The sequence below is a fragment of the Metarhizium brunneum genome, chromosome 2 (assembly GCF_013426205.1).
Source record: "Metarhizium brunneum chromosome 2, complete sequence".
NCBI classification, from domain to species: Eukaryota; Fungi; Ascomycota; class Sordariomycetes; order Hypocreales; family Clavicipitaceae; genus Metarhizium; species Metarhizium brunneum.
In genome coordinates, this window is record NC_089423.1 from 2,104,137 (window position 1) to 2,117,737 (window position 13,601).

The window sequence follows — 13,601 nt, forward strand, 5'->3', positions numbered from 1 at the left end:
TGACTTGTGTATTCTCATGTGGAGCGCGCGGATTGTATACATAGACTCTAGATACATACTTAGGCAGTCAACAATTATCTTGCTGTGGTATTTTTTTGATTCATGTATATGAGAGCTTGTTGGCAGGCTAATCCCTCATCTGCCTGACGTTTAAATTGATTCGCTTATTCTTCATCCAACCCTCCCACTCTGCATACTCCCCGTTTTCCGCAGGCCAACTCTCCAGATAATCCGGGCAAGTGCCACTGATAATCTTGGGCACCCCGTGCCAAGCATACCTTGATTCCTTGGTCATGTAGATGGCGTCGCCGGAGCGCAGCCTCAGCAGTAGATATTTCTTCTCCCCTTGCACGTGGCCATCAGTCTTGTCGTCCTTGTCGTCGTCGCGGCCTGCACGACTGTTTGGAGCAATCATGAACAAGCAGTCGCACCCGAAACTCAGGCTCACCAGTCCCTTGTCCACCTCCTCGCTTACATCCCTGTGCATCATCATGGTGTCCTTTGGGCTGTAGAAGTTGACAATGGCCGCCTGGGCAGCGGTCTCCGGGAACAGCTTCTCGAGGAACTGCGCGAGGTCTGTAGGGAAACGGGGCGGCTCCGAGTCCGGGTACACGCGGTTCGTCCAGTCGTATTGGCCGCCGAGCGTGACCCAGTGCAGGCGGCGGTTGAGGACTTGGCCGGCGCTCAGGGGCTTGTGGACTGTCGGGTCCTTGGGGGTGAATGTCGCGGGGACCTCGGGGGAGAGGGTGAAGAAGGATTGGGGGCGGGAAGGCAGAGGCGAGTCTGGGACTGAGTCCGAGTCTGGAGGCGAGCATGTTGCGGACGAGTAGGGGAGAGTGTAATGGAGGTGCAAGTTGGTTTGGTGTTTGGGGTTGGAGAGATCCCTGTGAAGAATTTTGGCTAGAAGATCCTTTTGGACCGCTGGCGGCACGAGGTTCGGCATGATCAGCAGGCCTAGTTGGTTAGCTTCTCGTCTTTGCATCGTGAGGAAGATGGTGAGGTGAGGCTGGCATGCGATGTTGCTGATGAAGGGGGTGGCACGCCCGGCTGGGGAGCATTATTTTTATTTTACCTGGTAGTAGTGGGTGGGAAATGACGGGGATATCCTCTTGCGCAAACGATCTGAGATGATCCCCCAGCGCTGCAAAAGCATCGGCGGCTTGAGTCTTATCAATCTTCCCCGAGGCCTGGAATCCATTCTCTGATAGTGGAAGTCGGGGGTCATCGATTCTGGGATCCTGCACCACAACAGACGGGTCTAGGCGGTAGAAGTGTTTCCATTCCGCGCGCATTTCATCGCTTGGTTGCTCGTGAGCATCTAGCTCGGCGAGTGAGACTGTCATGGTGGCGTGAGGTTGAGGCTATCCAGTCGTTGGCAGTGTGGTGTTGGGCGTCTTGCGGGTAGGTGGTCCTGGCCCTGCACTGTTGTCCTGTAATTGTTGAGGGCGGAATGAAGTCGCCTTTCTTCGTCTTCCAATGTCTTTGAATTGAAAAGAGACTTTCAATGGTTGGTCAAACGGACTGGTTTTAGAGATTTGACTCAAGTGAGTTGTTAGATGTGGAGTTTTGTTTGGAGAGTGACTGTGGGGGCTCCAATGTGCACCTTTACATAATTGCTCGACGTGCCGCAGCCAACGTCGAATAGCATCGAAACCTCGTCTCTTTGTCAATTAGACCCCTTCATGGCATCACCTCGTGTGAGCCTCTTAGAGCGATGAATCATTTCATCCTTCATCGCCCCGTCTTGAACTCAACATGCTGCTCTTGAGACGAGTCACACCAAGGGAGCTACGGCTGTGCCAACACACCTACACTCGCAAGGCTCCCTTTTCAGCGTCACCATGTCCGTGTATAAGACAGCGGCCAAATCGGCCATCACCGTCACGCCCGATTCAGACGCCCCGGGAGAAGGATTCAAACTTGGACAGAGACCGGAACGCGCGCCCAAACGATGACCCTCTCCCCGCGCCATCACAACCACGAGCATCAGCCAGCTCACCAGGCAGACCGTTAGCAATACAACAAGCCCGAGAATCCGCAACACCAGATACCAGCACATCCGGCCCATACAAACAGGTCCTCCTGACATCCAAGTCCATCCGCCACAACCCACTCGCAACCTCTCCCATCCACATAACAACCCGCACAAGCAAATCCTACACCCAGCAGCTCTCCGCCGCAGACAAGTTCTTCTCCTCCTCCCCGTGCAGATTCCTCTACTCCGCCGAGGCTCTCCGCCACCACTCCATGAACAACGTCACACCCGAAATCGTCGTCCTGGGCTCGTCCAATGTCGGCAAATCCACCTTTCTCAACGCCCTCGTCGGCCAGCCCAAAGCCGCACGGGTGAGCCAAAAACCAGGCAGGACGACGTTGATGAACGCCTACGGGGTGGGACCGCTGCCCAAAATCCCAAGAGGCCTGGTGCCCAAGGGCATGCCGCCCCCCAGACATAGTCTAGTCGTGGTCGATACGCCCGGGTACGGCTTCAAAAGCCAGGCTAGTTGGGGAGACGCCGTCATCAAGTATCTCCAGGCGAGGAGGACGTTGCGCGGGGCCGTGGTCTTGCTGTCCTCCGAGAAGAAGTTGCTACCCGAGGACAAGTGGATGCTGAGGACCCTGGCTGAGGCAAACACGCGGACCGTTGTTGTCTTGACAAGGGCGGACAAGGCGAGGAACGGATGGGTCGAGACGTGTAGTTTGCTTGCGGACGTGGTGCAGCAGGAAGTTGATCGCCTCGATCAAGAGTTTGGCGGCAAGTGGAAAGACGGACAGGATGCAGCATCACGGATATACATTACCGCGGCGGGCATGGAAAGCCCCGGCAGGTTGAGGAATGGGGGAGGAATCGGTGGTGTGAGAACCGCAATTTTGGAAATGGCCGGCTTCACGTTACAGGAAACTGTGGCAAAAAAGGCCGATACTGTGGCCTATACTGGCCCTGTTGTATCATTCGATGACATTGAATGGAGGACGTAAATTCTGTTTGTGTCTGTATATCATCAAGCCGTCGCTTGAGTGTGAATTTAAAATCGCATTTTTACATCCCGGAATGCCAGAATCTCAGTCCAAGTCTTATACAAACCCCCATGCAATAATATTGTCAAAGCCGTGATTTATGCCTTTTTCATTCATCAATATGTTACATCATGTCCCCGTCGTGGACTTGTTGGAGTGGCCGGTGCCAGGTCGACCCAACTCCCGCCGAAACTTTCTTGAACCTTTGGTGTCGAACAAGCTCTTCACCTTTCTCAACCTTGCCCACCGCTCCTTGTCCTTTGCTTCTCGAGTCTTCTCCTCGTCATCACCGGCATCTGTCTGGGGTGTCCCCGTTGATGACGCATCAATATTCATCTTCGGACCAGGAGTGATTGGGCTGGGCGACCCAGGCGTGCCAGGCATTCCCCTCACAGGGCTTGGTGACGCTAGCCTCTGTTCCTGCAACTGTCCTGTTCTTTTTGATTTCCCGCTGTAAAGGTTTCGCAAGTCTGATTCGTTCTTTATAGTCTGGACCAAGGTTCTCCAGCCTGCCATACTGTCCTTTCCATTAGACATAACACCACCTCGACTTTGAGCTTGCGGATTCTTCCAAGGGCAAAAGAAACGGTGTTCTCGGAGCGGATCCAAGTGATCCATTGGGGCCGGCACCACAACTTGGCCCACTTCATCGACTTCCTTGCTTTTAAACATCCATAGCCCTAACCTTCGCAAGCAGGTGTGGCACGATGCTGAGTTGGGCACCGGTCCTATCCGCGAATTTGTAAGACCCTGCCATCCCATCAATGCCAGCGCCAGCGCAGTTCGGTTGGGCGGCTTGTCGGTGGCAACTGCTCCAGACTTGTCGACAACCGGCGGGGGCTCGGAAAAGAAGTCGGGCGGAAGTTGAGAGAGGACATTGTCGATGTCAACTTCATCTGGAAGGCGTAGGTTGAATTCGTATGGAAGAAAAGGAGACCTGGCACACAGTTCATCATACCGTTGCCGTAGCTGGGCCAGCGTTGTCGACGCATTTGAGAATGAGAGGCGAATTAAAGAGTCTATGGTTTCAAGATCAGTCCGGACTCCTTCAGACGATATTGCTCAGCGCGTCTTCCTCACCCTCACAACCACGCTTCCGCCATAAGCAGTCTTGCTGATGCGATAACACAACAAGGTCGGAGTATTTATCCACCAATGCCTCCGCTATACCTAGTCAACAGTGGTCTCAGAATGCGTCACTGAATGAGTCAGTTACTTACCGATCTCAGAAGATACCAATACCGGCACCTCTTTACCCTCCTCTTCCTTCCGATTCAGCTTCACCACAAGCTCTTTGTGGCATAATACACATCGAACCTTCTCCTTCCCCTGACATATCCATCCTCGTTTCGCCCATTCTATTTCGTTGACCTTGTCAGGCTTTGGTGTCCAATCCGTGATTTCCTGGAATGTTGCCAACCGTTTGAGCAACTCGTCTCTGTCCCCGGGGCAGTATTTGGCTGGACCATGGCTCGTTGCCTTGCTATTTAGTTGCGAACTAGATTTCCTGAGCACCACATTGGAAAATGTGGTGGTGTGCGATGGGCTATATAGCGTAGGAGTCATCGATTCGGGAAATCCTAGTCGCCTTCGTTTCTGAAGAATCGTATCATTGCTTGCCGTACCGGTGCCATATCGAGGACTACTGCTCATCTTGTCGGCTTCTTTGTCGGGCGAAGTTGGGCCAGGGCTGCTTAGACCTTGAAGCAAATCCTTAAACTTGCGCTTCGTCGCGTTCATGGTTGAAGAGCAGACACCGCAGATCTCGGAACCCGACGACCTCGTCTAGAAGTAGGAAGTAGACGAGTTGGGTCGCTGCTATATCGGCAGGGGTGGATGGGAGATTGGCGTTGACTGCTTGGCTCACGGAGCAACAAATGGAAAGCGCTTAGCTTGGGGTGGTAATTTCAGCGGCGTGGGACCAAAAAAGGGCCAGAGGCCGGATTCGAGCCAGGGAGAGTAGACTGCGGGGTTCAATATGCTTCGGCTCGGGTTGCTGGTGCGGATTGGATGATAACCTGACAGATGAGCGTGAGATGGAATAGTGCAGAGCCGTTTGAAGCTTCCAAGACAGAGCTGTGATGTTGCTATTGACTTGCAGCGCAAGCACTGGGTCCTTTGATGGGGGCGGCCAGGCTGGGTTAGTCTTGCCATCATTGTGGACGGAGTATGTGGTATTTAGGTACCTAGGCATGTACTCCGTAACTGCTCCGTACTGACCACCTGAACGGAAATCGGCGCATAATTTGTCCTGATACGCGATAAGGGAGGGACTTAAATGCCACCCACCCAACCCCACCTGCAGGACCCCTGCCAAAAAGAGGCTGGTTTCCACAGAAATTTTTCCAGAGACTCGTTCCTTCTGTGTGAGCCGGTTCGTCGGTGAACAGGAACAGACTTGATCCTTCTTATTTTTTTTGGCGTCGGCATTGAGCGCTTAATAGCATTTTGGATTACATAAACTGCATTGAAGTCTTTTTTCCCTCTTTTTAAGTCTGTGCTATTCTTGAAAGCTCATGACACGGTCTAGTGGCCCGCCTTCCTGGCTCTTCTCCAACAATACCAGCAACACCACAGAGGCGAGAGCAACAGTCAGTACCACCACCGAAACACCAAGAAAATCAGACAAAATGGTCAAGAAGAATTCCAAGGCGGTCTCTTCCACTAGGGAAGAGCCCGCTTCTGCACCTCCCGCCGCACTCTTGAACCTGGTCGGAAGCTTCCTGAACCAACATTCCTTCGCAAAGACGCACAGCGCTTTCCAGAAGGAAGTTGCGAAAAATGGATGGTTATGTGAAACTTCGATAGATGGCGATAACTCCCTGGTTTCGATCTTCAAGATCTGGGAAAGTGGTCAAAATAGCAAGGTCGAATCCGAAGAAGACTCCGACGACGATTCTAGCGATGCATCTAGTGAGGAGTCTAGCGATGAATCAAGCAGCTCAAGCTCCAGCGAGGATGAAAAGACAGTCGCTCCTGCCACCAAAAAGAATGTCGTCGAAACCAAAAACTTGAAGCGCAAAGCGCCAGTCGAGTCTAGCTCCTCTGAGTCTTCCGACTCTAGCTCCTCTGACTCGGACTCGGACTCGGACTCGGACTCCAGCTCAGACTCTGATGATGAGCCCCAGGCGAAGAAGCGAAAAACAGCCAAGAAAGCAGCTTCGAAATCTGATTCGGATAGCGACTCTAGTGGCGACGGCAAGATGGATGTCGACCAAATTTCGTCCGATGACTCGTCTTCTGACGACGACAGTTCCTCCGAGGCCGCCAGCGATAGCAAGATTGATGTCGAAATTCAGGTTGCAGCAGCTGCCAAAGTCGCCCTTCCCGAGTCTGACTCGTCCTCTGACAATTCTTCTTCTGACTCCGACTCAGACTCCGACTCCGCGTCAGACTCCGACTCAGCAAAGGCCAAATCCAAAAAGACCAAAGGTGTAGCGTCTAAGGACTCATCTGACACCTCTGTAACACTAGACAATCAGTCACCTGCGCCCAAGCCCAAGGTTGAAGATCCCCCTCTGCCTCCCAATCCGGTTACCAATGGCCGCAAGAAGCAAAACGACCCGTTCTCACGTATTCCGAAGAACATTAAAGTGGATCCTCGGTTTGCTTCTAATGAATATGTTTCTATGGACTACTCACAGCGAGCCCACGAAGATTTGATTGTTACCAAGGGCAAGGGCTTCACTAAGGAGAAGAATAAGAAGAAGAAGGGCAGCTACCGCGGCGGCATGATTGATATTACCCAGAAGAAGGGTGTTTACTTTGACGATTAGCCAAGGAACACGTGCAAAAGTGATACATAGACAGGGGTCTCATCTCAGACCCAAGGCGTTGGAGCATGCACATTTGGCGTCTTTGCTGGTTGGGGGGCATGGAGAGGCGGCGTCTGAAACTTTTCTCCTTTTCTTTATTCTCGAGTTTTACGCTTGATGAAGCATAGCGTATAGTTGGAGGGACAGAAAATACGGTATAAACGGGACTTGCTCACTGATTTATATAGTATTGAAACGAAGATCTGCCTTTGTAAATAAAAGCTTCACGTTCACTTCGTGATGCGGATAAAATGATGGTGAAGCTAGCTGTTCTGAATTGGGCATGGCAGCGTCTGCGCATTTGTCAGTCGAAAGCCGTCTCCATGCCGTCTTTGCCACAGTATATTTTCCGCGAGCAACCATGTTTTGTCAACGAGGAGAGCGACGATACATGCATATGCTGTATAGTCCTGCGCCACTCAAAAGCGCAGAATAGGATGATGAGAATGAGCTTAGAGCGGTGTCGGCTTCGGGCACGATCGCCAAGAGGAATGGTTCGTTTATCACATGGAGAGGAAGTTTGGGCGGTGTCAGTCCTACACGGCAAATGGAAAGCCGCTACACTGTTTCGATGGGAACTGTCTCATTAACGAACAAAACAAGAGAAGAGGGCTTGAGGTTATTAGCAAGAGTCAACATGTATTTTATATCTCATTTAACTTGTTCTATACAGTACAATTCATCCAGGATATCTCAAAGTGCAATAGACCCAAACATGCCATGCCAATCCGCCCAAAAATAAAATGCAAGAATCATGATCTAAAATGTCCCATCTTTTGTCCATCGATTCCCAGAGTCAGGGGGAGGTCTGACCTCGGTAGCAGGCGCATGCTGCGCTGCCTGATCAAACACCCTACCGGCCTTTAGATTCTCCTTTAGAATGATGTCCTTTCTGGCGACGGCGGGCCATTTTCTGTTTCCTTCAACAGCGGCCTGCTCTGCTTCGCGGAGCCACTTCTTCCACTGGTGGGTGCTGGGGGCGGCGCCGCTCCGTTCAACCCAGCCCGTCAACTCGGTTTCTCTGATGGCGTACCACAGGGTCCTTGTGAAGGAGGGGTGGCCCTCGCGCTGGTCGAGTTCGTTTGTGACGAGGTGTGCCCTGGCGGCGTCGGGGGGAGTGACGTCGTGCCACTCGTAGCGCGACAGGTCCCAGAAGTAGGAGCGTGGAATCATGCCCAGGCCCCAGTAGAGGCCGTTGAGGACGATGTAGCTCGCGCCGATGAAGACCTTGAGATCCCACGTGCAGTTGCCCAGCAGCACGACGCTGACCATGAGGAGCATGGTGCCGAGGGCCATGAGGGCACGGTAGGTGTTGCCCCCGACGTAGTACTCGCACTCCTCGGTGCCCGAGTACAGCTCCCGCGCCACTTCCTCGGAGCAGCGGACGAGGACGAAGGCACCCTCGCGGGTGCGGATGAGGACGTCGCCGCGGGGCACTTCGTTGGTGTGCTTACGCTTCATGAGTATGGGCCGCCAGAACGAGGCGTAGCCGACGACGGTGGAAGCCAGCGAGATGAGGGTTATGGCGAGGATGGCCGTGCCGTCCTGGCAGATGGCGGCCATGACGATGAGGCCGATGCTGAGCGCGCACGAGAAGATGGAGAGGATGTGGATGGGGGAGAAGAGCTTGGCCGGCACGGCGGGACGGTTGCTGCTTACTGCTACGGTAGGGGAGGTGAGGAGATCCTGTGCGCGTTCGCGGGCGGTAGAGCGTCGTCGGGTGAGGGAGTGTCCTGGCGGACAGTCCGGGTCTGCCATGCTGTCGAGGGTTTCGTCGGCGAACTGGACTGTGAGCTGGCGACGAGGAAGTCCGGTAGAGGCTGCCCCGTTGCAGGAGGATTTGTCCTGCTGTGCTCCCGGGGCGGCTTCCTCATCCTGCTCCCGAGGCGATGACGATAGCCCTTGTTCGGCGGACTTCTCTTCCACGTCGCCTTCATGGCCTTTTGTTTGCTTGATTCGTCGCAACATCCTTCTCATGGCGGCCAATGCAGCAGGCACTCCCCCAACAGCCCCTCCTGGTACTCGCTCCACGGGGCAGACGGCATGCTTGATGTCTAATACCTTGAAGCTGAAGGCATGTAGCTGGTCCAGGGGCGTAATGATGTTGGCAAAAAAACCAACCGACTCCAATGTGGTGCCGCTATACACGCCCGTCATACGCGCATGGGTCTCGGGCATTCTCGTTGGGCGTGACGGCTTGAGGAGAGCTTGAGGCGCAGGTAGAATGCGAGGCAGCATACCGGGGAGAGAGGCCGTAATAGCCTGGGAGTGTTCGGCGATGGAAGACTCGCCAATGACGACAAGGAGGTTCACGACGTCGAGGGACCATCCTGCCTTGACATTGGGAAACCACTTCCAGTCTGCGTCTCCGGGCTGAGACATGATGAGCGACAATTGTGGTGGATATATTCTACGGAGCAGGGCGATTGCCGATTGATGTGGCCGGGCCGTGGTCAGGGACTGTGAGGTTCGTTCAAAATGGAAGCTCTCGAGCCGAGGGGATGTTGTTGAGAAGCTTCAACTGGTGTCATCTGGCGCTCTGACCGTCTGCATCAGTTGCTGCTGTCACGGCCAGACACGGCCACACAAGGCGCGAAGCAGAGCGTCTCTGGAATAAATAGGACGGAGGAAGAGAGAAGGACAAAACAAAAAAGGCGAACAGGAGACCTGGGGTGACGGACGTGCCGTCACCCAGCATCCTGGCATGGTCTGCAAGTCTGCGGAGGTGAGGCTGGAAAAGAGCCCAGGGCTGGGAGACTCCCCCGTCAGCGACTAGTACTAATAGAATCAATGTCTGCCAACTGCTCTACTGGCAACTGGCAACTGGCAACTGGCAACTGGAGCCTTGGTTCGTGAATCGTGGCTGAGCCAGCAGCCAGACGTTCCCTCCCGTCTTTGCCGTGTTCCGGCCCGCGCTACTTGACCCGCCTTGTCCGCCCCGTCACACCTCCAGATGTTATCCGTCGTCCATCCACAACAATATTGAGGGCTTAAGCCTGCAGTATCATTGGCTGCGCTTTTTCACGAACGAGTCGCCAGTGGCACACCACTCGTGTGTCAGGATTCCCACGCCGTCATTTATATTTTGCGTGCCGTAGCCTCCGCATAAGCGTTCCAATAAAATATACCTCTAAACACGTTTGTATACACGACTCTGATTTGCTCCAAGCCCTAGTTAGAGTGGCATTCGTCCAAAATTTCCACCATCTTGGACGTGAACTCCCTACATATACATGCAGCGCTGTCGTACACCCTCGCCCACGTGCAACATGTGCAGCTCAAAGCCCCGGACTGCATCGTCTCAGCCTCTGTACGCTGCCATCCAAGTCGTCAGCCGTCCCACATAAGCCTTGTTGTCGCGCCTTGCCTCGGTGCAAAAGTTGGCTGTTTTTCCAGTTCCGTCATCTGCACCGCCTGCTGTGCAGCCTCTGGATTGCCCCTGTTCAATATTCCCATTTTCTGGGCTCGGTCCTTCACCGTCGCTACTTATTCTCAGGCCTGCTCAGCCATGCCCTTACACGTGGTGAATACTCGCAGGAGTTCATCCTTGCGTTGGTGTCCTTATTGAGAAATCATAGTCATTCACCACCTGATTCAGGAAATCTGCCCATTGCTGTTCCCATTTTTTGAGCACTTGCTGCTTCTCGTCGTCGTCCAAACAGGCATGTTGGATACTCCACAAAATCAACTGCTTCACACCGTAGATCCCTAGATCGTCTTTGCCAGCCAGAGTTTGGTAGAAATCGTGCGATAAGGAAGATCTGCGTAGTGAAGTGCCCTCATATTAGTTATTCTCGTTACTTTTTTTGGGAGTTGACACAAAATAGTTTTAACTTACCGAAACAGAGTTCCGTTGTCGGCGTTGATAGTGCAGTGCACATTATTAGCTAGGAGAGGATACATTGAATGGCCAGTCACTCGAGGCGTTAGGCCCAAGATCTCATTCGAAATTGGACACAGCTCTAGGCAGACGCCCTTGGCCTTCATTTGTTGCATAATGTGCGGATGCTTGATCAGAGCGAAGCCATGACCAATGCGCTTTGCACCCAGCATAAGCGCGTCAATCAAGTTGCCATCTGTACTAGTCCCCATCTCGAGTGTTTCACCGCAGTGAAACAGAAAAGGTATATCAAGGCCTTTCGCTTCACATTTTTGTCTGAATGAATGAAACTGGTAAGCGAACTTCTGGAGGGGATACTTGACATCCTTCGCTGGCCCTTCCTGCCCGACCAAATCGTAGCCTGCCCATAAAGTTAGATTCTAAGAGAATCCTTGAGCATAATTCCAGTGAGGCTTATGCTTGCTTACCTGCGATCAGTCCTGGCCACAGTTCCTTGAGTTTGATACACTCGTCCAAGCCAGCCTGAACCATTTCTGGTTCCATAGATCGTGGTGTACAGTAAATAACTTTGACGTGATGAAACGCATTCTTGTTCGTCAAGCAGGCCTTGAACTGATCCAATTCCTCGGCAATGATGCGCACAATTTCAAAATTATTCTTCCGTTCTATACCGTCATCCGAGAACAGGTAGTTGCTTTCCATGAAGGTTACCCGCAACTCGGCATACAAAATCTTGTCTTCTACAAGGTTTTGAAGATACGCTTGTGTGTACTTTCGAAAGCCTGTTTCGTAATTGAAGAGCCCTTTCATCAGCTTCGTCCTCATATTAAAGAGTTGCCAAGATCTGCATGCGGAATAACAGGTTAATTTTGACAAAGGATTATATATCGTCTTGGATTACTCGCCACTCACCCTCGTTGAGTTTGTTCCGGACCATGAACCTCCTCCTCGTCAAATTCTACCTTTGTCCGCAACCACTCCATGGGTTCTAGGCCATTGAATCTATCCTTGGATTGCCCCAAGAATTCGCTCAATTTCATGGACCAGAGGCAGCCACTTTCATAGTCCTGTGAAAAGATATTTTCCGGACCGGGCCCATCTTTCTCACTTTCTTCGCTTTTGATGGAGAATTGTATCTGACACATTTTAAGGTTGGCTGGGTTCAGGGAGCGGTCGCCCATGATGTACATCCTGGGCATTTGTGCTGCTTGGTCCAAAAGAAAGCTTGCTGGCAAGCAAGCGTTGAAATGGTTGTGAAGGTGACTCCCCTTTGGAGTTTGCTTTGCCACACGCCATAAAGCTGTCTTTGGAATGAGGTCAACATTTGACAAGTAGTGGTCTCCTACAAATCTCTGATGTTGCTGTCCACCGTGACCTGACCGTGGTGGTTGGTTCTCAAACATGTCTTCATCTTGCCTGCGAAATTCATGCAGTATTTGATCAACCCGCTGTTCGAGTGCGGTAGCATTTGCACGGCATCTTGAATCAAAAGCGAGGTCTTTCTCTTGCTGCCAAATTCTGTTCCGTTCTTTTGCGTAAGCCGCCTCATACTCTTTCATATATTCGGCGTGGTCCTCGGAGCTGTTGGGTTTGGAGCCAATGGAGCCGATATTTAGGGGAGGTGAATTGCTCAGCCCTCGTGCATCGAGTTCGTTATATTGAGCTTGGACCATACGATTTGCTGCCTCTTTGTCCTGGCGGTCAGCGTCGTTTAAACATTTGTGAAGTTCCATGTTGGATGTTGATTGCTCCTCGATAGCTGGAAGAGAATTGCGGTGTCTAGAAGCAGGTCCTTTGTCTGTGCTGCGCTTCCGCGGCGGCTGCAAGGTCGAGCGACCCATATATGTATATATATCCGCTCGCGCGCGCGTGTGCAAAGCCTGTACAGCTCATCCGGACGAGAACCAGCGTGTTCAAAAGTAGTAACACCCGTGAATGGTGCTGGGTGGGTTGAAAGTTGCACTGTCTGTGATTTTGGTTGAAGTATGTCGTGAGGCGCCTAGATATGACCACACTCAATAACGGCTACCCTTGGGCCATATACGCCTGCAAAATTCGCCCGATGTCACTGTGTGATACCAGTCCACGCCTGCCTTGGCGGTCTCGGGCACCGGCCTGTGTCATGGAGCGTGAGTGAGGCTGTGAGCTGGTGTAAGTGGATGCGGCCAAATCAACGCAGAGTCGGTTGATATGAGATTTTTGTTTCTGAGCTGTCCAGGAACCTTGGTCCGAATCACCAGGCTGCTTGCACCAGGGCACAGGGGAAAACCGTCGCAAGAAAAGGCTCACACGCTGACATGGTGAGGTTCATGGGCAGATGGTCGAGCGAAGCCAAGGCTGAGTGTGGTCAAACTTCGCATCCATCAACCTCATACGGCGCATAGGCAAGATGGGAATGGGCGAATTGGATGGGAAATTTTTTGACGGGGTCAAACGGTTGGACCACACCACGGTCGAATGGATATGCGGAATAACTGGAAGACTGGAAATCGAGGCTCTGGATCCGGAAGGGGCTGTGCCTGCCCTTCAGATGCAAATGTCAAAGCCGCATGGCTGTTGGGCTGAAGGAGTCTGGTACTAGTCAGTGCTGCAGCAGAGGTCATTTGGCCGGCGGGTCCCTGGCCTGGGAGCACTTGAGCTCAGAAGGTGGGGGCAAGCGATGGTGATTGTGGTTGTGGTTGTGATTGTGGCCATCGACCGACCACTTCCGGTTGGCTGCCTCCGCCATGCCACGCGCCCAGGTACGGGGGTCGTCATCATCAGCACCCACCCGTTCAAGTCGTCTCAGAGTAGACGTCTAGGAGCGTGTTCAGCGTCTGTCGTTGAGGATCCAAGACAAGATCTTGCGAACTTGCATTCTGTGTCTGGGGTCGGCATCAACCCCGTTGCTCACGAGATTTGTTTGCTCCTTCCTCTTTCATACCGTC

General features: G+C 52.7%; 6 protein-coding genes across 6 annotated transcripts; 2 read left to right on the plus strand and 4 right to left on the minus strand.

The window, feature by feature from the left end:
* Nucleotides 1–127: 127 nt before the first annotated feature.
* On the minus strand, nucleotides 128–1,343 carry abh1 (Alpha-ketoglutarate-dependent dioxygenase abh1; the record flags this gene model as incomplete). Its single annotated transcript, XM_014691498.1, has 2 exons — nucleotides 128–954; nucleotides 1,073–1,343. 2 exons carry the CDS (start codon nucleotides 1,341–1,343, stop codon nucleotides 128–130), a joined length of 1,098 nt encoding a protein of 365 aa, XP_014546984.1.
* A 412-nt stretch (nucleotides 1,344–1,755) lies between these two features.
* Nucleotides 1,756–2,979, plus strand: G6M90_00g035900 (uncharacterized protein; the record flags this gene model as incomplete). The annotated part of the gene is made up of 1 exon (XM_014691499.1): nucleotides 1,756–2,979. The coding sequence occupies one exon, from the start codon at nucleotides 1,756–1,758 to the stop codon at nucleotides 2,977–2,979; it is 1,224 nt and encodes a 407-aa protein (XP_014546985.1).
* A 168-nt stretch (nucleotides 2,980–3,147) lies between these two features.
* On the minus strand, nucleotides 3,148–4,758 carry rsm1 (mRNA export factor rsm1; the record flags this gene model as incomplete). Its single annotated transcript, XM_066130173.1, has 3 exons — nucleotides 3,148–4,037; nucleotides 4,099–4,182; nucleotides 4,239–4,758. 3 exons carry the CDS (start codon nucleotides 4,756–4,758, stop codon nucleotides 3,148–3,150), a joined length of 1,494 nt encoding a protein of 497 aa, XP_065986325.1.
* An 890-nt stretch (nucleotides 4,759–5,648) lies between these two features.
* On the plus strand, nucleotides 5,649–6,794 carry G6M90_00g035920 (uncharacterized protein; the record flags this gene model as incomplete). The annotated part of the gene is made up of 1 exon (XM_014691501.1): nucleotides 5,649–6,794. One exon carries the CDS (start codon nucleotides 5,649–5,651, stop codon nucleotides 6,792–6,794), a length of 1,146 nt encoding a protein of 381 aa, XP_014546987.1.
* A 798-nt stretch (nucleotides 6,795–7,592) lies between these two features.
* On the minus strand, nucleotides 7,593–9,215 carry G6M90_00g035930 (uncharacterized protein; the record flags this gene model as incomplete). Its single annotated transcript, XM_014691502.1, has 1 exon — nucleotides 7,593–9,215. The coding sequence occupies one exon, from the start codon at nucleotides 9,213–9,215 to the stop codon at nucleotides 7,593–7,595; it is 1,623 nt and encodes a 540-aa protein (XP_014546988.1).
* Nucleotides 9,216–10,374: 1,159 nt separating this feature from the next.
* ADA2_0 (Adenosine deaminase 2) lies at nucleotides 10,375–12,407 on the minus strand (the record flags this gene model as incomplete). Its single annotated transcript, XM_014691503.1, has 4 exons — nucleotides 10,375–10,594; nucleotides 10,672–11,074; nucleotides 11,142–11,518; nucleotides 11,587–12,407. 4 exons carry the CDS (start codon nucleotides 12,405–12,407, stop codon nucleotides 10,375–10,377), a joined length of 1,821 nt encoding a protein of 606 aa, XP_014546989.1.
* Nucleotides 12,408–13,601: the final 1,194 nt, after the last annotated feature.